This window comes from Trachurus trachurus (assembly GCF_905171665.1).
Source record: "Trachurus trachurus genome assembly, chromosome: 6".
NCBI classification, from domain to species: Eukaryota; Metazoa; Chordata; class Actinopteri; order Carangiformes; family Carangidae; genus Trachurus; species Trachurus trachurus.
The window spans coordinates 18,849,810-18,876,003 of NC_139897.1; the positions used below are offsets into that span (position 1 = coordinate 18,849,810).

General features: G+C 42.4%; 2 protein-coding genes across 4 annotated transcripts in view; one reads left to right on the plus strand and one right to left on the minus strand.

Annotated features, from left to right (window-relative positions):
- pamr1b (peptidase domain containing associated with muscle regeneration 1b) overlaps positions 1-26,194 on the minus strand; it is a 61,877-nt gene that overhangs the window by 21,427 nt on the left and 14,256 nt on the right. Inside the window, exon 1 of one of the 3 annotated variants that reach the window (XM_083973273.1) lies at positions 813-1,026. The exons of the other annotated variants lie outside the window; for them this stretch is intronic. Within the exon in view, the coding sequence (XP_083829399.1) occupies positions 813-972 (160 nt within the window). The 5' untranslated portion in view covers positions 973-1,026. Of the gene's footprint in view, positions 1-812; positions 1,027-26,194 lie in introns of those variants that run through there. 3 annotated transcript variants of the gene reach the window in all.
- On the plus strand, positions 16,011-17,858 carry fjx1 (four-jointed box kinase 1). The gene has a single exon (XM_083972971.1). It carries the CDS (start codon positions 16,429-16,431, stop codon positions 17,710-17,712), a length of 1,284 nt encoding a protein of 427 aa, XP_083829097.1. The 5' UTR covers positions 16,011-16,428; the 3' UTR covers positions 17,713-17,858.

Sequence of the window (26,194 nt, forward strand, 5' to 3'; positions counted from 1 at the left end):
CACAGCTGTACTCTACCCAACACTTCTCCACATTCACCACCATTACAAATTGAAGGTATTACTACATGATGTGGTAACCGTGCGGAGGGAAATCAGACAGAGGGCAGAGGTTGGGTTGGGAGTCTTGGAGATGGGGTATGGTATACACATTACCACAGTCAACGTGATCGACTCAAACATGACTCATGTCTTCCTCCTGTGAGATCAAGTGGTCACTAAGGGTAAACAGGCAGAGTTAATGTTGATTTGTTAGCGAGTTCACCCACAACACTTAGGCACAAATGGGACTATGTGCCAAGATTCAACAGCCCCATTAGGACTCCAACCGCCTCATTTTACCTTAAGGAATGTGTGGCAGCATCCAAGGTTTTTCTTTTTTTAAAGAGAACAAAAACAACCTCACTTTGATTTCACAAAGACAAAGTACAACTGCTATGAGATGAAAAAAGTGTGAAGATCATGAGTATCTTCTTTTATGGGACAATAAAAAAAATCCACATGGGACAATCACATACTCTGTGTTATAAGAATAAAAGTTGTAAAGACAAAGGCTGCACAAACTTGTCAGTGCTGTTTCTCTTTGCTGCCTCTGTAAGAGGAAAGGTTTTTACATCACTGCTTCTCTGTGGGTCTTCTTTCACAAGCCTTGCTGAGTGCTGTTATGCTCTTAAACGATAGAAGGGAAGAGGGGATGGAGAGAGAGTGCTGATGCCGGCTTTTTGAGAACAAAGGACATAAACCAAGAGGAGGTGAGGTACGGTGAGGGAGGAAAAATAAGATCAGTGAAGGTAAAGTCTTTGTCAGTGTCTTACCATAAGGCCAGGTTCTCGCTTGGGGTAAGGAGATGAGGATGAAGAGGGAGATGAAGAGGAACCAGCCCTCCTTCCCAGAGATAAAGGTGATGGTCCAGGGGACTGTGTTGGTGCCCCCGTGGGTTTGCCCCAGCTGCAGTTCCCGTCCCGCAGACAGCATGCTGCAGTCTGGAACTCTGTTTACTTTCTGAACTCAGCTGACATCACCTTCTCTCGGCCCTTCAGTCCTTCCCTCCCCCGCCCTCCATTTCTCCCTCTCTCTCTGCCTTCCTCCTTCAGCTTCTCTCTCTCTCTTTCTCTCTCTCTAACTTTTCTTTGGCTTCAAGTTACAGCCCAGCCTCGCAAGGAGTTCCACTTGCAGTGGTCTCCCAAAACTCCCCTCAGTCCGCTCAGAGGACGACGTCACCACTCTTGAATGAAAGCAGGCTCCAGCACTTTATGCTTAACTCATTATGGTGTCACACACACACACACACACACACACATGAACACACAGACATTCACACTCACGCACATACAGGCATAAACACACAATGAGGGAAAGCGCGTAACAATCAGTTTATGTTTGGCGAAATGTGCCAGCCACACTTTTGGTGCCAACGATGTGGTGATAGAATTTATGTGTGTTTCATTACTTATGGATTCATTGTCTTAAAAATCTTGAGGTCAGTGTTATTCAAGTTCACACCTAGCTAAGCTGGAAAACAGCAGATGTGTGAAGTCTGAGAAGGCATTGTGTGCTTAACAATAGCAATCTGAGAGAGGTCGTTAGAAGATATAAAGTAATACTCTGATATTTTGCAATATGTGAAAAATATTGGCACAGTAAAAAGACTTCTAGCTTAGGACAAATAATGAAAAATAGTTAAAACTGCACGCCAGATTATGCGCTCACACCAGCAAAACAACATGTGCCAGACTTTTTCTTCACTACAGGTATTTTGTAAAAAGGACTGAGCCATGCTAGGCCGTCTGATGTTGAAGGCTCCTTCAATGGTGGCCCTCTTGTCCTGGGAAACAAAGGCTCCAATAAGTGGATCCTTTGAGACAAACTATACAAATAAAATGGCCTTGCCTTGCCTGTTAAAGCCCAACCTATTCTGTAATAATATGGCAACAGAAAGCCCAAGAATTCACAAGAACACCTCATGATAAACCAACGGTTAAAACCTCATCTTTTTGTGAAAGACGGTTACATCTCGTCAAGGTTGCTAAGCAGTAGGAATTGTGCTTTGTGACTTAACAGTAAGGGTGCATGGGCACAGCTGGTGACTCAAAGCAAAACTCCTTAATGGGCCAAAACATCTAATTTCGGTTCAGCCATTACACTGTCAATGACAGTTAAGAATACACCAAATTTGGACTTGACATCAGTCCTCTCATCACCATCTTCCACAGAAAGCAAATACTCTTCCCAAAGTGTATTTACATTCCTGTAACCACTTTGCAACATTATATACAAATATGGTATCAACAAAATATTGTGTTTTCCTGATGACTCTGTTCTCCTAACTTCCATCAGACATAAACTGAACTGTCATAGATTCATTCACATGCTCTACATAAACAAATTGCAACAAAATTAGAGTAGGAGTAAATTACTTTAAATAGTTTTACTCTTGATTGCAAACCTGCTTTCAAACTTGAAGACATTACAAAAACAACAGAGAAGTAGCCAGGGAAAACACAGTTGCTCAAGATACTTTTTTTTTTTTCCTTTTGCTATTTCGTATGATCTCCTGGGTGTGTTTTATTTCAGCTGGATGCATCACTGGAATTAATTCATTTGTTATTCTTTGCCCACTGGGACTCAGAGCTGCATGCAAGAGCTAAAAGGGACTACAGATCAAACGACTGAGAGCAGGAGAATCAAATATCCCTGGCAGTTTCCTAAAACAGCAGGACTTAGACCATAGAAGGGGCACATGAGCAGACAGTTCTCCAGCCTGTGCATGTGTTTGGTAGGGAAACAGAAAAACAGACTGAAATCAAGGGTTTATTATGAAGATATGGGGGGAAAAAAAGAAAAAAACAAGCAGGAGAGAGGGGGAAAGGAAATATTGCCTGCCATGCTGCAGCTTCTAGTCACCTTTCACCACCTCTCTACTGTTTGTCCAGATGCCTAATAGTTTATTATGTGAAACCCAAGACTAAAGGTTAATGCGGACAATGCTTTAGTATTTTCAGAGGAACAGCAGCTGCAGTCTACACAGTGTAGACTGCATGCATCCTTTGGTGTCTTTTTACACATTGTCTCACTATTTATATAATTTCAGCGTTGCGTTTGTTGATTTTCTTCTACGCAGTGTCTTGAACAAGCTCCCAATTAATCATCTGAGATTGCAACAGCCTTCAGGTGCATGGGTTCCCTTTCTTGCACAGTGAAACCTATTCAAGCAGTCCAGAATGCAGCTGCCCATCTGGTCTTTGATCAACCCAACAGGGCATGTGTCACTCCTCTCGCTCCTCATCAGTCTACATTGGCTACCCATCAAATTCACTAAGGCTTGGCTTCAGAGTAACTTCTGAGTGTGGTTTTCAATCATATTCAATCAGCCTTATGCTCCTTCTTGGCCACTGCGTTCCTCCAAGGAATGTCATCTTGTAATGCCATTTCTCCACACAAGGCAGTCGCAGTCAGAAATGATCTTGTCTATGGTTCCTTACCAAATGCTAGGGGTATCCCCCTTTATTCAATAATCGCTTGAAGACTAATCTCTTTTGAGATAACATCCTTTCCAGCACCCTTTAACACCCAAAGATGTCTACTTGGCTTTCTGTGCACATCTTTGTATATTTTTTGGTCTATTTGTGAAATATTCTTTAAGATATTCATGTCTGAAATAACTGAGTACTAACGCACTATTTCCTGTGGAGAGAGCAACTAAGTTTAACTAAATAGAACTTTGAGCCTAAGTAGCCTGACCTCCAGAAAATGTGTCCAGTGGGATTCTTTCTTTGATGGGAACCACAAGTCATGAAAGTGACCATTATACAGTAAAGAAGACAGTGAGAGAGTTGTTCATCTTTGAAGCCCCACAGCTATGTAAATCTGCACAACTACACAGTGATTATACTGGGGTTGGGTAAGAAAAATCTCAAGCATGCATAAAAATCACAAAGGACGAGGATACCAGGATTTGTGATCACAGTGTCCTCGTTGGCTGCAATTTTTCACCATTGGTTTCAAAAAATTAAAGTGACCAAATTATATGAATGCATGTGATGTCTAACAAAGGTCGTAGCATGTTGGATTCAATATATAACTCGATTCTCTTATGTTATTATCATCAGTATTTTTGCTCTATGGGAGAGTGTACTTTTGGTTACCTTGCCACACAAACAGAATCCTGCTGAGACCTTCATCCATCATGTTACTGTTATAGTGGCCACATTATCCCAAAGGGAAACATTTTCTCATGACCCACAGATCATGTTCATCATTGGCTGCATTATAGAGCTTTCTCATTTGGCACCACAGTGACTGTGGTTGGTCAAAAAGAATGGCCCCCCTGCCCACAGTGCACAGTAAAATCTCATTACCTAGTACATGAGGGGAGTGGTATTGCAGGGGCAAAACAAATTACCTACAGTAGGAGCCATTACACTTAACGGCGAGCAAGAATGAATCCACTGTTGACTGCACATTCGTTACAGAAAGTATTTCGGAGGCTATTTATAAAAGCAAGTAGCTACAAAACGTTGTCTGATCAGCTCATTATTAATAGCTTTGACTTGTTTGTGTTGTCTCTGAAATCCCAGGGTTCTTACAGAAAGGGGAATGAAGGTGTCTGACGATGGAGCCATGTGGTTTCAATACACCATCTAATCATGGCAACACATTCATTCCATTTCTATGGTTACACAGTGGACACAGAGTAAACATGTGAGCTCTTTTTTTCCCCAAAAAAGTTAATGGTCTCACTCTATCATGGCACAACCTGCCGTCTCCATTAGGTGCAGCGGATGGAAACTAGGCCGTCTGCTTTCACAGGTAAGACAGATGCCTGCAGCAGCTTTTTTTTTTTTTTTTTCAAAGCCAAAGACAACTGTTGTTGCCAGATTTGCAGCAGAGTGCCATGACGATGTGCAGTTTAGTAACTTAATAGTGCAAGGAAGTGTCAAACTGGACGGCAAAAATGCTCTCATTTATGTGCAGCACTCTAAAGAGAGCACTCCACTCATGAAGACAGCTTGTTTTTATGAACTCTTTTTAAGGTTAACTACTTGCTCTGCACTCAGCCACTGTGTTTATGCATAATTATGTGTCCCTTAAGAGGAGCGGAGGCATGTCTGTCCTTTTACCTCACCAGTCATTTTCTTTATTACTTGAAAGAGCAAGAGAAATGAAAAAGAGGCGAGATAGACATGGTGATAATTACACAATATAATATGAAACAGAAAATGAGTCCAAATGAGCCTGAATATGATAAAAGATGTACAGTATACATTAAAATTGACTTAAGCATATAAGTCACTCTGAACGGTCTTGTTTACATATGATGATCAGACTTCTGCAAGACATTATCTATATGCCTATAGGTATGTCAGGCTAAATTAAAAGAGATGCAGTGCCTCTAGAATTGCATTACATTTTTGCAACAACCCACCTAACTCCAAATACTTCAAAGCATTTCTCAATGCATAGTATATTCAAGTAATCAATTCAGAGATATCTAACATAGTTTGGCTTACATGTCCTTGCTCTTTGCTTTTAAGCCACACTCTAAATTGTCCCTGCCTGTGTTTGATTTACCTAAATGTATAAAGTAAATCAGGTCAAATACATTTGACTTTGTATGATGCTCTAAATCTGTCCTTCTGGGTCCCCACCCAGTGAAGCTATGCAGCTATGGCTGCCCTGGCTGGAGATGACAATGACTTGGATTTCACATCATATTACAGCCTGTTAATCCCACAGCAAAAAGTCCATCTGCAGGAGATGGCAACATCAAGGAGCCACATTAAAGTAAAGATTATTATAGCACTCTCAAGGGCATCTATAGATAGGATGCAAGTGAAATGGTATGCATATCTGAGCATGTGTGACCTGGTGAGTTCAACACCCATATAATATCCAGCAGGCAGCATGAACTTGCCCATATGTACAGTACCTACCAGGAACACCCTATACAGTGCAATCAGTCTGCACAGCATGTAGTGTCAGTATAATGTAAACCGCCTGAAAATCTCTATCTGGAACTTTGAAGTTTTTTTTTCTTTTTCTGAATCAGACCATAGCTGATGATTGCCAGGCAAAGTTTTAATAGGAAGCGGCCTCGTCCAAATTACAGCATATGCAAAATATCTGCCAGCTCAGCTTTTCACGTGAATCCATGCTGAGCTCAATGTAAAATCAGCCAAATGTTTGCAAACTTCAGAAACATTACTACAGTACACATGTTACTTTGGTTTTCAACTGCTTGACTCAAAAGCTTGAACACAGAGAGCCCAATTACTTATTTCAATAGTTGTCTAATAAAACAAGTGACCTTTCTTTGAAGATAAATCAGAAACTGACCACAATGTGTTTGAACAAAGTCACCTTCTCTTTCAATGCTGTGAGAGGGATTTGTCTCAGAATAGTCTCATGCCGTCATCCCAACAGCTCTGAAGACCATAAATCTCATCTAGCCCATGCAAGTTAATAGGAAGACTGTAGACTCCAGCTGTGAGGTCTATAAGCGTAGCTACAAACTCTGAAAATTAAATTGTGGAACTGGAGCTGGTTTCAGTAGCTTTGGAAGCTCCTTGAGTAATTGCTGACAAAGCTCCCTGCTCTGGAGACAGAACCACACTGGGCAAGAAAATAAATAAAAAAAATGTCACAGTCATAATGGAAACCTCAGAAGGACATGGAAGAAGACACAGAGGAAAAGTATGGTATGCAGGAGGAAGGAGACTTTCCATCTACTTCTGATTCCAACAGGGAGTCATGAGGTCTCTGACATGAGATTGTTTGTTGGGTAATTGCATTTCCTTCCCTTCATTTGTGTTTATCATAAACTGACCCTTGTCGTTGTGTCATTTGGACTGAGAGATAGTCACGCGGGCAATGAACCAGACCAAGCGTCTCACACAGAGAGTTTGTTGTGGGGTGCTCCATGGCAACAAGGTTTCTGTTTTGATCTTTTTCTTTTTTGTAGTTTATCCTTCCTATCATTATACACAGGGGAGAACCGAGGCTGTGCCACAGTGGTGGAAATAATTTGGTCAGAGAGATAGAGAAGAGGTGGGGAGAAAGGAGGAAAAAAGAATGAGAAAATTGGGCTTAGTGAGGTCAGTATAAGAGACCAAAATTGGAACCACTAAGCTACTTTAGAGTAGAAAACAGCCACCCCAAAGCCCATTAACAGAAACCCAACTTTGTACAGCACTTCACCTCCATGCTCCAATTCCCCCTCACCCCTGCAATTTTGCTGCTTGAGAGCAACCTCTCCTCTCTGATCTCTGTGTTGTGTTATTCATTTCTCTTGGTTATAGGTCTTGAGGAGTGTCCAGCCAGGAGCCGGTGATCTCAACTTGTTCTCCGGGACGTTATGTGTGAGGAATGGAACACTTGACTCGGAGAACTCACAGTTTTATAGAACAGAGTCAGTTAATGAGGCTTTAAGGGGAAAACAAACAAGGAGAGAGGATCATGCTCATTGTGCTGCATGTCAGGATGTAGGGCGTGGACGTGGCGCTCCAACCTCCCGATGCTTGATCTGGCGTATTTATAGTCACATTAATTTTGGATTTAGTTTCATGGGAGGGTTTGTTGCTCTGCAGCCATCATAATAACACTGGATCTAGGGTGTTATTCTTCTTCTGTCATGCAAAATATTAAGCCTGACCACGTAGCATGACTGAGTGCAATTAAATGGGATAGAACAAGGACAATATCAAATACATTACTGTTTTTATACTGTATGTCCTTTATTAGTAACAACATGACATGTGTATTGGATTTAAAATCACCAATGACATGAGTATGAGTTAAAACCCAAACTCTTGCAACATCTACATACTTGCATAATAATCGTGGTTTACGAGAAACTCAAATATGCGTCCATGTGATCCTGTTTTGAATATAACATTAATTCAGTCATAAAGATGACCTAAAAAAACTCTTTGTATTTTATTTTCCTCTTACACGACTACCAACTACAGTCTAAGCAGGATTATCACTGCTCTGATAGTAAACACTGAAAATGTATGAACTTTTAAAAAGAAAAACATTCATGGCAGAGCTGTTGTATTGGATTGCATTAGTTTATGTTCTTTGTTGTCATGTGTTGTTTTTCATTTTCTTTCCTCTCCCACCCCCTGTCGCTTTAGTTTTAGTAGCATGTTTCGCCTTTATCTTTGCTCAGACAGTAAAAGCAAAGCTGACATAAAACAGCTCTAAATGTTCTTTAAAGCAAAGTTCTACAAAGGGGAGATGACATGTGCATAGTGGCCTCTTGTGGCAAATAATGAAAAGGCATAAATGTCTGGTAAAGTGAGGAAAGATACACCAAACCAAGATGTCACAGGAGGTTGAAAGCATCCAGAATGTAATTGTGGTAGGAGGAAAGTATGTGCATATTGTGTTGAATGTAACAAACGTCTTTTGTCAGATATCAAACAACACATTTTGAGTAAGTTTTAGTAGCAGTTTCCATCCCTTCTCAAAGGAAACACTTCATGTAAGAGCATTTTGCTGTAACATTTCCATGTGTGTGTGTGTGTGTGTGTGTGTGTGTGTGTGTGTGTGTGTAGTTGTGCGTGTGTGCCTGAGTCCATGAAAGACTCAGAAAGAAGGGGCAATTAGGACAAAAAAGGGACCAGAAAATTAAACTAAATAAGAACAGAGACTGTTCTGAAGCCCTTTAAATTGTTAACCATTTCTTAAAAAATTAAAAATGCACTCTCAGTATCAACATTACTGGCTCTGAGCTTGCCATTTTTGTTGGCATTTCATTACTTCATCAAAGATAAAGTTAATTTAACAAAAATAAAAAATAAAAAAACACTTTGATCTTCAGAGATTCATGGTTCATATTCCAAACCTTTCAGTGTCAAAGCCATGATGTTGAAAGGCCTGGACTAAATTAGTAATAGTCAAAGGGAAGAGGGCAGTGGTCACTTATCTGGGATCAATCCTCAAGTAAAATATCCACAAAGCTGAAAAAATAATAATCTTATCAAAGATCAAAACCTGTTATGCCAAGATACTTAAAGACATTTGCCAGAAATAGCATCACGGTCTCAAGTAACTGATAAATCCTCCTGATAGCTGAGGATGTTTCCATCTCTTATAAATTTTTACCCTTACAGATCTGTTACATCATGCATTGCTCATACTGATGTCTAACCTCCTACAGTGCACGCAGCTCAAGACAGAACTGGGGGGTGAACACGGAGACCTCCGCCTTCATCTGGAGATGCAAATACATATTTTCATCCTCCCATCAGTAACTGGGAGAGACCTACATACATAAGTATGACCGTTAAAAAAACATTTTAACATTTTAAACATGAATACCCTCTGCCATAACTCTGCAGGCTGGATTACAGAGGTGGATGTGGTTGAAATTGTTTGCGGAATATGATACTGACAGATCAGTGATTCATACAATAAATGAACATTCACACAGAAGTATAGTTGCATATTTCATCAGTGAGTACAGATTGCCAACAAATCTCATTTGGAACAAGAAGCCTGGGTTTGGACTTTAACAACCAATCTGTCTACTAATATTAATTAAAGAACAAAAAACATTTTGTGTTCTCAAACTTGATCACTGAAACTCGGTGGAAGCTATAGGAATTCCAAAAAAAATCTATATTTTAAGTGATTGGGAATGTTTAGAGGGGGGAAACATGTTGTTTATCCTCTGTTGTGGACCCTTACTCCCTCTAGAGGGAGTCAGAGCCTACCAATCCATGAAACGCCTTTCAAAAGAGACATGAGATGAATCTTAAGCAGCTTCTGAAGACTTATTAAACAGGTCTGATGTGGATAAGAAGATGACTTTTTACTGTGGCCAAGACACAAAAACCTGTTCAGATCGAGGTGAAAATATGAAGTTTCTTTCTTTTCTTTTCTTTTCTTTTCTTTAATCATGCACTGCAGCACATCACTTTCTAGGATTCCACAGAAGCCACTCCCCATCCTTCCCACTTCCATCTCTTATGGAACATATCGATTTGCCATTGTGAGGGGCAAAGTGGAATCAAATTGTCCACAGCGAGAATCTCAGTGGGAGAGGAATGTAAGTAGTAAGCACTGGACTGGAACAGGGCACCACGACTAATCCCTCTGATCTCATTTTATTATTTATATTCTCATAGCTGGGTGAGGGCTGGCTGTTTGATCAATTCTCCACTCCCTTCTTTTATCAGCGATGAGCCACTGCCACTACCGACTACTTAAATTATTCAATTGGACCTGCTTTGTTGTTAATAGCAGTGATCATTCTTGCTTAAACGGCATAATGTATGCGCTGACAGCCAACAGTGATACAAACCTGTCCCAAGGGACGCAAATCTATCAGTGGTGAGTGTCTATCTGCCACATTAGAGATTCCATGGACCAGTGAAGCATGGAAAAGTAAAATACACTCAACATCAAGGCCCGCAGAAAATGCTTGTTCCACAAGGCCACGGACATAAATGATCAGACTTTCACTCTCTAGTCGACTTCCTGTGATATAAAGCCGATATCAAATGGCCACAGCACTGAGCCGCTTCTCTCGGGCTTTTAAATGCTGAAATCTTACATGTAAACTCAACTGAGCTGAGTTTTGGCCCGAGAAGACAAGCAGGATGTTGATATTTAGTTCCGACAAATGAAGATTCAAATATATGAGTAAAGGAAGTAAAACTAAGTAAAACTTTTACAAATCCTGACAATTCTTTAAATCAGGTTGAGCTTGGTTACTTTTCACAAGGTCCAAGGAATGCAAACACTCTGTGCTGCCTGCTCAACTGGAGTGAGTTCTAAGTAAACTGAGGTTTTCTGAATTTTTGTTTGACTTGCAGCGGTTGCCTAGAAGTCTTTTCCATGTGGCTCGTTTGTTTACCCTTCCCCCACCAGGGTCCTGTCAACACACCAGGCTCATGGGTAGGAAAAGGTCAAGATGCCAAGGGGGTCACTCTCGTGTCCAGGGTTCTGCCCTTTTCCCTCCCTTCACCCTCCAACACCAGCTATTACTGCAGCTGAGCAGCTGTAAAATGGGGTTAAAGTAGCAGGAAGAAATGTGAGGGGTTAAAATAACAGAGGCATTTTCAGAAGCCTCTAGCTGTTTTTTTTCTGTTAAAGATGTTTTAAATGTGTAATCAACCATTTAAATTTAATCAATGTACTATATGGGCAGCTCACATAGGCTGATAATTACTGCTGGCAAGCTGTGAACTGCTCTCTGTTGGCATATTGCATTTCTTTCTCCAACTAATGTCCATCTTACATCCAAGCAGCATTTAAGGCTTTGAAGCATCAAAGCCAAATAAAAGTAAAAAGAAGGATGCTATAGCTTAAAGTCGACTAATATGTGTTTGCAGTGCATCGCATATGACGGGCAGATAATAATATTGCACCGCACTGGCCTGTTAATCTGGATTTAGCCATGAGAAATACAGAGTGTCTTCATTCACACCACTACATTTACAATCTACACAGCAAATTTCCCAAAGCTTCAATGTTAACTCTAGCACAACATGCTGAAAAAGCTAAATGTTTTTCATTAGTGGTTGCTCAAACTGGTTTTGAAATCTGGAAAAGGGCGTGGACGAGCTGAGAAAGAAGATTCATGTAAACCGCAGCGCTCCCTCCTCGCATGCAGAAGATTCAATCCAGCGTGGTGTGATGAGGGCAAGCACTTCACGCTGCTCGCCCATTAAACTTGAAGCTGCTAAATTTCTCGCTGAAACGTTAGGAGGACATTCAACCACCATCTCTAATCTTAACTGACCGTGTGACCCCCCTACGAGCGCTGTGGCAAATCCACAGCACGCGGCGTATTTCATCTGGAAAAACATACACTCGGGCTTTGAATGTCATGACTTTCCTAATAATGATCAGATGTTCTTAAGCTCTCCCTTTAGCCAATTTAAAGGCGAGCCTCACCACAAAGCACTGAGCACACTTGAGTCAATAAGCCAGTTAACAGATGGGAAAGTAAAAAGAATTCAATTCTTGACTTATTTAATAGGGGATTTGGTGTTGCAGGTCAGGGGGTGTAATCCAGGAGATTGGACACTGATTCTTTAATCGAGTGGCTCGACAGTACATCTCCTTCCTCCCCTCCCGATTTCACTCTTCTAAGAGGGTCTCCCTTGTGTAGCACTGAATTTCAATGGCCCACTCCTCTGCTGGTTCAAACCCCCTCTATCTAACTGCTGCTGCATGGAAACCAGATGGAAATAAGGTGTACAGTATATCAATAAGCCAGGCCTCCTGCCTTTTCTCCAGTTATACGGCATTCATTAACAATTACCCGTTCATTAGCAAATTGCAACCGACCAGTTGAGGCTAAAAAAAAACCAAAGAACCTGCATATCAGGAAATTGGCAAAGACAGGCTAATGAAACCGCAGTGAATGGTGGAAAAAGGGCAGCAGTTTGGTGGCTCGGTGCCATGCTCAGGTCTTTGCAGTGCAGCGGATCTCTGCTTGTAGCAACGGCTTCGTTTTTTGATTTCCTCATAGGCTGCTGTTTCTTCTCCCTGCCTCTGAGGCCCCCGCTTTTTGTCTATAGATAAAGCCAGCAGGGCTTTTTAAAAAACTGCGTCACCCTGGAAATACTACGATTGAGGGTGAAACTGTCTAACGTCTCACAATCAACGGCAGCAATATCTGCCTGCTAATAGAAGCCAAAGAAACGAGTGTACCGCCTGTAAAGTCCATTTTATGCAATTTATGCCCTATTCCGGAGAGCTAGTGCTGCGATAAGTGCCGACAAGATTGTGTCTCTGTCACCAGTAGTTAAAAGAAATGTCTGGTCTGTCTCTGGAGTATTTATTGTAATGGTACATCCGCAACACTGCAAGTTTACCGCAGCGACATTTTAGTGTTCTGTGTAGTGAGGAGTGCATGCTAGGTTTGTTGAGCAGATGGCAATATCCCAATTCCTGTATTCAAGGCAGGTATTGACAGTTCAGTGTGCATATATCCTCACCGCTAGAATACCAAATTAAATCACCATTTCCCCTTCTTATAACCTGCTCCACTCACTTCTTTTTTTTTTTAGAGCATAAACACATACAAGCACACAAACATGTCCAAAGAACTCACACAGACTTACAGATATCTTTATCACACCCACAAACCAGGGGACGATGAATTCATCCCAATGGATCTCCCCCGCCCTGTCCCTGAGTCCCTCAGCATGAGTAATTGTCAGGCCCTGTGAAATAATCGTAGCTTTCAACGCTAATGGAAGCCCTGCACATTCATTATTCAGTCCAGGAAACAGAGTGCTGCAGAGTGTCAGGGGACCTATGAGTTATTGCTCAGCGTGAATTAACCTTAGACTACGAGGGATGTGACAGAAAGCCCACTGCACTTTCTCCTCTTCCGTCCCCCATCCCTTAACGGTCTATACCTCTGCGTCCATTTGTCCATCTGCAACGGGGCAGACGGGCACCACACGGAGACACCGAGATTGTATCACAGCTGCGTCGTGGTCAGACGGCCAGTGACGGGGTGTACTGTGTCGCTGTGGACAGAATGACAGACGGGCCGGGCCTCTCCCGTGTCACTGCAGCGCTTGACCACAGACAGCCATGACCGGTGGAGGAAAGCTTTACGTGTTACAGCCCTCCCGGGACTGCTGTGGGATTTATGAGGAAAGCACAGGGAGGAATGCAGCAGTCAAAGGGGTGGGGTGGATCTGGTGGAGTTGGGGGGTGGGGGGGGGGGGACTCAGGGGCTGGCTGACCTGCAGATAACACATGGCGAGAAACAGATAGGTTTGATATGTGAACATGCCCACACTTGCGCTCAGAGAAAGAGACACCACCACAGACTGAGCAGGTCAGTACAGTTACTCCTAAAAAGCAACACACATCAGAGAGAATTCCAGCAATGCACTTAAGCCGTCTTCATTTCCCATGTCTAGACACCACAAGTTTTAAGTCTAGCTTTAAAGTGAAAGCAAAGCCACTACATAAGGGTGAACCAAATTTTTTGGAACACCCCTAGAGAAAAAAAAAACTGAGCAATGAGATGATAATAAATACAAAAGTTTGTTTCCATGCTTCCCTTGTAAGTATTTAGGAAGCCTGACTATCTGCATCTCTGCGAGATAAAACACGGCATGCAATTTGCAAAACCTAATTTGTTTTAAGCAGCATATGGTAAAACTCCGCCTCCACAAGGACTCACTCTTTTGTCTGCCGCGTTAGAAAAACATGCTCAGCCATGCACCGCTACACAAACCATTTCTGGAGATTTTTGGAGGACTTGTAAAAAAAAATGCCTCTCAACTCGTACACAACCCGGAGATTTTTCTTTCCCTCTGCACTGCCACTGCTGTCAATCTGCATTTTCAGAATCAAAACACAGGCGGGGAATTGAACAAATTATTCTGCTGATGGCACACAAAAAAGAAAACCCTAAAAGATCCAATCTGACAAAGCAGAAGTGAAGGCTACATGAGCAATACGACCACATCAGAATCATTTCACCTGCCTGTCTGCGGGAAGTCATCTCTCCTCTATTTCTGCATGTTATCAGACAAACTAGTGTGGATGGGTTTTGTGCAGTTCTCTCTGCGAGCTATAAAATAACATGAATATCAACATGGAGATGACAGTGTCAGCGCTCTGGGCGTTCAAAGCATAAATTTGTGGACCTCTAGTTTACTGGGTGTAATTGAGTATTCTTGTCTGTGACTGTCTTTTCGACTCAGGCAATTTAGCATGCCAGTATGTTGCAATAAAAATGACCCAATTAATTTGATTAGGAAGCGAAGGTTCAAGATACAAAGTGTGAAAACACGAGGCGAATGGTAAAGAGTGCAAGCAGATGCTAATGAGGAATAACTTAATGAGTATAAAGGAGTTTGTGTGCATGCATGTTACATTTGGTTTAACAAAAGGGATGAAACAAGCAGGGGTTGACTTTGCTGAGCCTCAGGTGTTTGCAGGGAAATGATCAAATACTTAGCAGCAGGAACTAAGCTAACTGTGGTCTTTATGAATACAAAATAGCAGCATGAGTAAAAAATACTGAAACAAGGCACTTGTACCACTCTGCCATGGCTGTTTGGTGAAACAAATGGTTGAAAGAAAGACTATGTGGATCTTGAATTTTAAGCCTTACACCAACATCAGAGAGAATAGTATTTAAAACTAGTAGGCCTCCCTCAAATTTGGTGGACCCATAACATGCAAGCATACAAATTAAAATGAACAAAATTAAAATAATCACATAATTAGTTGCGTCTGTTTCAATTTAGGGACAGGATGAAGTCTATAATAGATAAACTCCCTCATGTCCTGCTGTAACTATCCCAAGTTCTTGCTTGTTTCAGGAGCTGTTCGCCCACAGTGTGATTTTAAGCAGTGAAACACATGACCAGTTAGACAGATGTCAGCTGACTGACTTGGCCAGGAACAATATTCCCATTATTTGGGATAAATGGTTGCATTGTCTGTATGTTTTGGATCACTCCTCAGTGTCCTAAAATTGGAAAGCATGAACTAGCCTACTCCTGTGTCATAGCTGAAAGTAAGCACTATAACCCCACAGTTATACTTTCATCTCAAATCCAATGTGCTGCATCCCACACACAGTCAAAACTGTAAAAACTAGGCTGTGATGCTTCCTGTAATGCATAATGATCTTATATTGGGAAAATTAGCACACATGTAGAAAAATGTAGTTCAAGCAGGGTCACCCTCCATTCATCCCTTCCCCTCTGACATGGATACCCGGCTTTGTACACAGGCAAGAAATATAATTTGTTTAAAATGCTGACATTATTTCCAAAGTATTCCTGCCTAAGGTATCAATTATCATAATGGTTGTATATGCCAGCAGCACGCAATCCTCTCTCATCAGACACACACACACACACACACACACACACACACACACACACACAACGCGGTGCGGTGCACTTGCTCCGCTCCTCTCTGAACCCCCCTTCCCACGATCCGCCCACCATCTCGGGACTGGAGTCACGTGGCTCACCGCCTAGTGTCTCTCTGCGAACCGACACAACCACAAATCAAACTCACCCTGCGTACGGTGAAGAGAGAGAGAAAGGAGGATGAGACACGGTGGGGTGTGCGGGGACAGAAAGCCCCTACGACGCCAGTGGGCTGCAATGGAGAACGCTCAGTAGAGGGATATCTGCTGTGGCGCTACGAAACGCTCTCTCTCTGTTTCCCGCAGAGGAGGGGATATGACCAGACATCTGAACAGGACGGGAGATGAGATTCACACTGTTTCGGAGCCCCGCTTCATCCTGTGATCTCAAGCAGTCCTCCTGTGAGCCTCAGCCTCGGGCTTCGGGGGGTGGACGGGACACGGGGCGCACAGCCTCTCCAGCTCCAACTGTGGGTTCAAGAAATTTGCTTCTTTCTGTCTATTAATTTAATCTACTGGAGCTCTGTGGGTCTCCGAGAGGAGAGGTGGTCTTCAGCATGAGGGCTGTTTCAGCAAACTTGTTCGCTCTGCTCTTCCTGTGCGCCCTTGGAAGTGTTTTCTACGTCTGGAGCGCACTGGAGAGCCGTTTGGAGCGGCACAAACGGAGGTTCTCAATACCGAGCGGAGGGGCTTTTCACCAAGGTCTCCCAGTAGACCTCTCCGCCAAAACTTTCCGGGCATTGCTCGCTGTCCCGGCGCCACAAAGACCCCACTTGGGGGGCAGACTCGAGGCTCACAACCTCACCGATCAAACTGTCTCTGCAGGAAGTCGAGATTACCATATGAATGGGGATAACAAGAGGTCAACGCGGCGGGAGGGCCCGGTCAAGTTAGGCTCCCCGGTGGAGGATGGGATATTTTGGGGCGAATGGCTGGAAGATCTCCTCCCTGCGGGCTTCACGGAGGAATATGCTCAGGATTGGCGACAGAGAGCCCGGACATACCGGATAGTGAAGCTGGAGCCTGGATGCGGTAGGATATCCAATCAGCTCGCCACTTTTGCAGACGGGAGCAAAGCGTGTGTGCGTTACGGGATAAACGCGGATCAGGTGCAAGGAGAAACTTTGACATATTACCTTGCCAGTTTATTGGGCATCACAAACCTGCCACCTTTAATATTGTCACAGCTGAACAGCGACAGTGAGCAATGGGCGGCTGTGAGGACGCGGATAGATGGTTTACAGTGGAGTGACCGAGCCGTGGTTTCTCTCACCGAGTGGGTCTCCAACCTGACCGGGGTGGTCACACCTGCACCGCTCCGACAGGAGAGCAGCGGGCTGCATCCTGTGCTCGGAGAGCTCCGGAACAAGACGACGGCGGAGCTGTTGGAGCTAATGCAGTGGACAGACCTGATCATATTCGACTACCTGACTGCAAACTTCGACAGGCTCGTCAGCAATCTGTTCAGCCTGCAGTGGGACTCGCGCGTAATGGAGAGGGACACAAACAACCTCCTTAAAACGTCTCATGGTGACCTTGTGTTCATCGATAACGAGGCCGGACTCGTGCACGGGTTTCGGGTCTTAAACATGTGGGAGAAATATCACAATACGGTGCTTAGCTCCGTGTGTGTGTTCAGAAAAAGGACCACGCAGCGCGTGGCGGAGCTGCACAGGCGCAGAGACTCCAGGAAAAGGCTGCTGGAGCTCTACAGAGACAGCGAGCCTTTGTCCCTGGAATTAGGATTTCTCTCAGATGAGCACGCCGGTGTTCTCCAGGACAGGATAGACAGATTATACAAACACATTTTGCATTGCAAAGGCAAGTACAGCCAGCTGTGAACGTTCAGCACGCACTGGTGATGGATTTGTTGTCTGCACAGTATAATGAGCTCTGCAAACGCGATTGGCACACCTGTGCCAAACTGATGCGCATTACACAGAACTGTCTTGAATATCCAGCTGAACTACCTCTTGTGAATAGAATGTGTTGCCTACTTTATGAATACGTAAATTTCACACGTTTATAAGCTCCTGCACATATTTTCACTGTATGCCTCACAGAGGAATGATTAAGGCCAGTTTATCCTCTTACTTCACTCCACTGATGCTCACCTGAATAAGAATCAATATTAAACAGTTAGGCTATTTGTGACTATAGGGTATGATAATGCAGCCTTTCATGTGTGTGTGTTTGGATCTTTGCCTTGTGTTGAGTAATCCTAATGACAAACTCCTAAGCCTTAACATAAGTTGACTCTTGAATACTGTATTTCTGTTGACATCTGGCTCGCTTTTTTATAGAGGATCATTTGCACAGTACATTGTCATAGCAGTACCTGCACTCTTGTAATTGTGTTTGCATTGCATATTCAGCCTTAAAGTCATCGGTGTATCATGCCCATTGTACATGTTGTAGGTATTTTGTAAATATTACCTGGCAATCTGTTTTGGATATTTGATGCTCCACTAATTTAACGTGCGTTGTAACATTCCAAAATCTCGTGTCCTTTTTGATAAATACACTGTAATATAATTGAACTGTTGTCAGACTGTGTTTTACATGCCGTTTGCACTAAACTGCCTTGTTAAGAGTGCATCAAATATTTACCCATGTATGGAGCACTGGGATTTCTCAAGGCCCTTACATGCCCATTACACAGCCTTTCATTGTGCTATAGAAATATTTTGTTCTGGCACACTGTTCCCCAGGAGCCATTCTGTCAGCCACAGGCACGATACCACAGCAATCTCTAATCCCCTTTACAATCTCACCCAGAATGATGAACTGAAGGAGACAACTGACATAATTTGACATTTTCTGAAAAGGGTTTTACTGTTCCCTTGCTATATCAACACTTCATCCTTTTTTTAGACCCAAACGGCAGATTGCAGAATATTTGTCACACTTGTAATATAAACAGTCTTTGTACAGCCTGGGCTGGATGGCTTATTGGCTCAGTCTGTTCAGATGAAAAGTAAAGGAAGTCCCTTAGTGGGTGTCTGAGAAGCCGAACCCACAGTTAATGAGAACTGTGCTCTCAGAGTGGAGTCCGGTTTGCAACCGCTTCAAGGTTGAATAAGTAATTGTGAAAGGTAAGAAAGAAAAAGTGGAGATACATTCTCTGGAGTTCAGTTGTGTCTTACTCTTTCTCTTGACATCTGTGTTTAATTTGACCCTTTTGGAAGCGCCCTTTTCTTATTAGTTCCACCCGGGGACCAGCTCTGTGTCTCATTTATGGTTCTAGACATATAACATCACAAAGAAAGTCTGTGATCAAAGTTTTCAAGGCTAATTCTTTCCAGCCTTTGACTATCCTGCACCTCACCTGGTTTCTTTTATATCATTTTTTTCTAATCACACAGCCCTTTCCAGGTCACACCACAACTGTTTGTACCACTCCACAGAGAGTGGGATGAGAGAATGAGTGTAACCTGTACAAATAGTGGCTCGATTTGTAGTCGCACTTCGTTTAATGGATTGCACCGCGTATGCATCTGTCAGTGATTTGTTCTTCTCGCAGCTAAGGCGCTACATAGTCGCAGATGAGCAGCAGACGTTGAAGCAGGTGTAACTGGAGGCTTTTTCCAGAGTAACTGCCTGATGCGGCTGTAATAGGGACTTGGGGATCAATATGTGCACTGGCTGTTGTATAGGGAAAAGCAGGTCATGTTAATGTGCTGGTTTGTGGGTGTAAGGTTAGTATATGAATATGTGTGATTCATGGGGGTTTGCATAGACCGAACCTGCAGCTGGACATGGTGCTCTTAGCATGTCTGTTAATGTCAAACCCTGCAAAAAGATTTACGACAGGCCGCTGCAGACACCAGGGATTAAACACAATGCTAAACTAGGGTCTGCATGTCTAAACCAGACTCACAGCCCTTCCTCCTTTCCTGCCTCACGTGCTCTCCCTCCCTCTGTAATTCACCCACATCTCCCTCTTCCTGTCGTGCATCTGTCTCCGCTGTTAACATCACTGTCAACTTCATTTGTTAGCTAAATGGAAAATGAAAGTTTCATTTTCCTAATGAGTTTTTTCGTGGATTCCTTTGCACAAGAAAGTAATTTTTAACCAGGGACCATGCCAGCTGTAATCACACTAATGGCGGATATCAAAGGGGTTGTTGAATCACCCTTTTAACTGTTTGCATATGTTCCTCTGCTCTCTCGCCCGGTTCATTTCAGATCATAACACAAATTCCTTCAAGTCCCCCCCTTTTTTTTTTCTCACCCGGAGGGAACCAAATCTTCATACACACACACACACATACCTCTGAGACATGGTCTAATGAAGGCAACTTGTCCTTGCTTGTTGCACCAGTCATACATGCCAGCGTTGTGGCTTCTTCAAGATGTGCTCATTTTATGTGCCAGCACACTGAATCACAAGCTTAGACAGCCGTACAGCCAGGGGCCCGCAGCAGGCCCCGGCACGGACCCCAGGTACTCGAGCTGATCTTCTTCTTTGTTCACATTGCAAACATTCCAGCGGAGCTGAGGGAGGCTCATCTCCATGGACACATTGCAGGGGAAGAGTAAGGAGTCCCAGCTGTGTACATAAACTCTTGTCAAAGTTGGCTCTGCTCATATATTTTAAAAACTATAATTAAGCCAGGATCATTTGGAGGTTATGTTAAAATAAAACAGTTATTAGAGCTCTCTTGATAAGAGTTAGATGAGAAATCAAAGTCATTTTTATGTTTGCCTGATCAAAACAAGGCTACTTGGTTATCTTAGAGACTGGAAACAGCTGGCTCTGCCCATGGATGGTGAAGTATTCCTACCACTCAACTCACAAATCTAACATGTTTCTTTAATCCACACAAATAATTAAATACAAAAATTAATCTGGTTTGTGAGCCTGATGACTATTTATTGGCTGGGGTAATATCTCAAAGTCTTTCCTGGTTGCCCAGCAACATCATGGTGACGACAAGACTTCAGGAACTAACTGTTTGCACACACAATTAATTCAGCACACAAACAGTAAGAGCTGCTTGTTGTTATCTACCTGCTTATGAAACTGAGTTTTCACCTGTTAATTAGTTTTTAAATGTGCTTGCAGGTGGATATCTAGTTTCATTCCAACAGAAACAGGCTAATTATGTCCCCTGTTTACAGCTTTATAACAGCCTGTTAGCTTATAATAAGGTAAGCAAATAGGCTGTTATAGCGTCGTATTGACTAGACAGACTCATCTAAATCTCATCAAAAAAACAACCAAAAACAAATACATTTCCATGTAAAACTCTTTAGGTACTTTGTAAAATCACCAAACAGTTGCGAAATTGCACCAAACATAGTTTTCATTATTTTAAATATTAAAACATACTAAAAGTAAAACTGGGTGTTTTGCCAGACATGAGGCTTGACTGACTGACTTTGACTGTCCCTTTCCAACGGACCTGCCATGTGTGAGGGGACGGACATAACCAGCATTCTTTCATGGCTACACAGCGCAGGGAACTTCCTGCACATGACTGAATGATTTCATTATGAAACACGGTACACACTGGGGGGAGAGTCACTTAGTCACAGCTGAGTGCATACGGGCCATGAAGGGTAAACTGGGGGGGCCGGGGCAACAACTGGAAGGGGTTTGGCAGTGGTAAGGGCTGCGCATCCAGGCTGTGGTGTGCCTGGAGAGCTGGCATAAAGCCTGGCTTTGTCCAAACGGAGGTTGTAAGAACAAGGTCAGGGCCTCTGGGCATTCTTTCTCAAGACAAAGTAGAAGGTAATGAGTAACAGAGGCTGGTAAGAAGGGGGGATGCACATACCACAGCTAATAAGGAGAGAGAATGTGTTAAGTGTACTGGCCTCCTCTGTTTCGATCAGCATGTGTATGTCCACAAAGACTGAGTTAAATCTAAAGATGTCCTGTCCTTTCCTCTTCCTTTACCAATAAAGCTGATGTTCAAAAAAAGCTACACTCTCAGTTGGTGACTATCCATAGGTGTGAGCTTTGGATTTGTCGTATGCAGCCATATTTCATCACACGCTGTGTGTTTAACAAGTCTGTGCACCGAAAAACATCACAAGGGACACCAAGCCCTGTTAATCACTGCCAAATGGATTTATGTTTAAAGTCATCAGCGATAGCATGCAAGTGTTTGATAAATGAGTGAATAAAGATGTTAAAAAAAATTAGAGAAAAAAAAGTCAAATAAAAAGAGAAGGTGACATGATAAGATGTGTGTTTGTGTGTGCGCACGTGTGTGACCATCTAAAACTAAGACTCGGATGGGCAATGTCTTCAGCCAATAAACCTGCATCCTTGAGTGAGGAATTGTTTTTTGCAGGGCTCTGCCACAGCACATCAAACACAGGGAACAGACTAATACATCTGTCCAGCTGTTGTCTACGCGCTCAGGGCTGCCAGGCTTGCAGATTATGGAACAGATTACATCCTCCTTGTCCCTTTCCATCACAGAAGTCTGTTACTTTCATTGTGCCAGTTTATTTCATATTTTTTTCCCAGTCTACCATGACATCCAGTGAGTCAGATGCTTGATGTAGTTAATGTTGGCCGAAATATTATGGCTAATACAGGCATTTTTGAATACCTCATTATATAATTTCATGATATTATTAGATATGGAGCAATAATATAGCCTATGGCATGTATACAAATAGACACAGAAATCTGCATATAATCCATTAAACTGTTTTTGAAACAAGAACTGTTTAACCTCAGTTTGGATTCCCTCTATTTTCCCTTAATACGATTTGCTTCATGCCAGTCATTGCATACATAAAAATAAATCCTGATTAATTTCCCCACTTAATTCCATCCTATTTGTTATGCTTCGTCCCTCAAGCTCTGTCTCCGAAATGTCAGACCACAGCCTGCAGAAAGTCATAAGCCTCGTTTGATTTCATGTAAAACGTTTGCATTTTTGAGCACAAAGAGAGTAGGTCTATAGCTCTAATTCAGAATGAAAGAGACTTTTCTTAACTCAACTGTATAATGATGGCCCCACATCAACAACAAAAAATTCCTATTTGTAAGTCAAAGCTCCAAATGAAATGTTTGTCAGAGAGCTAAATTCAGCGTGTGCGCTATTCCAGCATTCTAGCACGTCTTGAAAACTCTCTTTTGTTTATTTAATCTAGGATTACTCAGGCATGACATTAGCTCCCTCGTAAGGACCTTGTTGTGTTCAAGTGTTTTTGCCTTGCTTTTCCCCCTTCCTTACTTGAACTGAAATGTTGCACAGCATTTGATTGACATGCTTGATGGATTTTGATATTCCCCTATGCCTGTTGATTCATCAGTACAGGGGACCTGTTTCAAGAACATGCCTTTTCACTCATTTGCATGTGGGTTCATCTCTATGTAAATGTGAATTAGTATGCTTATGGAAATGACAGTTTTTTTTGTTTGTTTTTTTTCCCCGGATCTTTTTTTGTTTGGAAGAATCACTGATCACATTCATGGGGAGATAATCTATCATTTTACTGTTGAATGTGTTCTCTCTCACTGCCACCTGCACCTAGCTGAGACTGCAGTCATAATTAAGATATTTATATGCAAATGTCATGAGGGCAGATTATGAATCAGCCCCAATGCCATTTGATCGGTCCAAATTAACTGGCTGGACATATGGTTATGTGCACCTAACGAGGATGAAAGGACGACTTCTGATTCTGAAAGGGTGTATGCAAATGCTGCACCACTTAGCAGGCTACTGTAAAACTTTTATATCTGTATGTATTTAATTAATTAGATTCAAAATTAGCATTTAAAAAACCCTTCTCCTATTCAACGGCATTAAAATGTCAGTTTTTGCCATACTTGCTGGCGCAACGGAGTTTTGGGTTTATCGCTTTTTTTTCAGTGGGCTGTGTCATAAGAGCTTTGTCCTCTCCATGCCTGAAGTGCAGAGAGAATCGATACACAGAAGGGCAAGAGGACGTGTGATACTGGTGATGACAAAATACCTACAACCTGCTGAAACAGCACATTCCTTCCTGCTGGCTGACCACTTGCTTTCTGAATGTTAGTGTTGGCTGGAGGCTGTACCCTGTCAAGGACCTGCGTATGTGGTTACTTGCAGTAGTATTTTTGAATTATAGCACCCAATGGCTGCACTGGGTATCAGTAATTTGGTCATTTCTATGTAAATTGCACTGTGTGCCGCCATCGTTGGCTGTTGTACCACACAAATGCTCCTGCATGCCTTAATGTTCCATAATGGTACACTGTTACAGTGAAATGATTAAAGCTAACTGTGAGAAAATGTCATGATGGTCAATCAGCAGATAAGTCAACAGGAGCAAAGATAGAAGAGCAGTGCACTCAGGCATGCGGCGATGAAGACGGTTCTAAGAGGCAGGCAGTCGTTTTGGGTTGAGTCCAGGTGCTGGCCTCACTCTTTAGAGGGTGGAAGATGGAAGAGCTCACTAGAGACAAATATTAGGGGGGTTTATGGCTGACTCTGCAGTATCATAGCCATTTGAAGAAGACCGGACGTGCCTTAGTGAAGGTGAGATGGGACTGCAGAGTATGGGATACAGAGGAATGGGGCAATGTATAAAAATTATATACATATAACCTAATGAAGCCTATGTGATTTCATGGCTATACTACTTCAGATTTTTATAAACTTAGACTGGAAATCTTGGCAGCACTGCAAGCCAGGTAATCTCAGATACTATTATCCTTTCTGTCCTTGACAACAATATCTCTCGATGGCATTGTTACACTGAATTATCCTAAAATAATCAAGTTTCTGTGGATTTGCGGCGCACGTTTTTATCAGAAAAAATCTCTCACTTTTAACTGTGGAACACTGTCTGTGCCTGCAGAAACTTTACTTGAAGGTATCCTGGTGAGTTTTTGACTACTGGAGCAATATTTCGGATCCAAATAAAGAAATAGATGCACACAACGTCAGCACAACACACATTCTACAGTCAGAGTATTTCACTAATCAACAACACTTTCTGGCGTGTGTAGCAATGCACCACAATGAAGGCTGATGTTGGTGCATGGTGAGAAACTTTTATTAGTAATGAAAGTGCCATCTAGGGGAAAAAGGTATCCGTTAACACTTTCCTATGATATAAGTCAGCTTCCACCCAAACAGGTCAACAGAATGGCTGACAAAGACAGGGAATATGGCAGAGACTAAACTGAGAAGAGCAAAAACAATAAAAGGGGGAACTAAAAAGATCAGACACATTTGTTTTGCTCCTATTTTATAGATAGAAAATAGATGTGGATAAATTTAATTATATGTTATGAACACTTGAAAGACATTCCTTTCCTTTCACACCTGTAACCTGACTCATCTCAAATAACAAGTCTGAGACGCCCAGGCCTCCCGCACCAGCAGCCACAGCAATTATACTGTGCTCTGACATGACTGCAGGGTGAGACTTAGTGTCTAGAACTTCATGACACCCTTGCATTACAACAACCAAAGGGGAAACAATACAGGGTGTAGTGGTTCACTTCCTCCCAGGTTAAGAGGCAATTCAAGCAGCAAACCTTTGTGTTTTAACCTTATACTTTTGGACAGCACACATCCGTTGGCAACACATCTGAAATGCAGAAGAATGTGGGAGGTTTGAATATCCACTCTAAACAATTTTTAAAAAAGCACTTGACAGACAAGGTGGGGTTACAGGAAATTCAGAGAGCCATATCATTTTTATGAATCAGTGATGCTGAAGGCAACAAAACAAAGAGGCTTTGATTTAGTGATATGGCTCCTGTCCTTGTCTCGTTTTCTTTTCACCTCTCTTTTTTTCCCCTCGCACTTTTTTCCTTAATTTCCCATGCACATTCTGATTCTTCACATCTATTTGGCCTGTGCAAATATTGCCATTGTGAAATCCCCTAGGCATTGATTGATTGCATGGAGGGGGCAAATCATCCGGGCTAGTTACAAAGACATCTTCTGCAAAATCAATGCCACTGAAAGGGAGGCTAAATCTTTTTAAGGTTCCACAAGCCCTTGTAATATACCACTGTCTACCACAAGGGGAATATCTTTTTCTTTTCTATATCTTTTCTCTCATTTTGTTTCCTTTCATTTTTTTCTTCACCCACTTCGATTTTTGAACCACCTCATTTATTCCATATCATTTATCCTTAAAGAGAATAGAGGGGGTTTATTGGACACTTGAGCTTTCAAATGTGTCATTGAGATCAGCTACTGTATATGAGCCCATTTAATCGCAAAATATATTGCCTCCCATCAGGTAATGGAAAGGTATAAATACTGGCTATGAGATGCACTAAGACAGAAAACAGACATCTCCGGCAAGGGCAAAGAGAGTGCAACAAAGTGATTTATTCATTTGTGTGTTGAC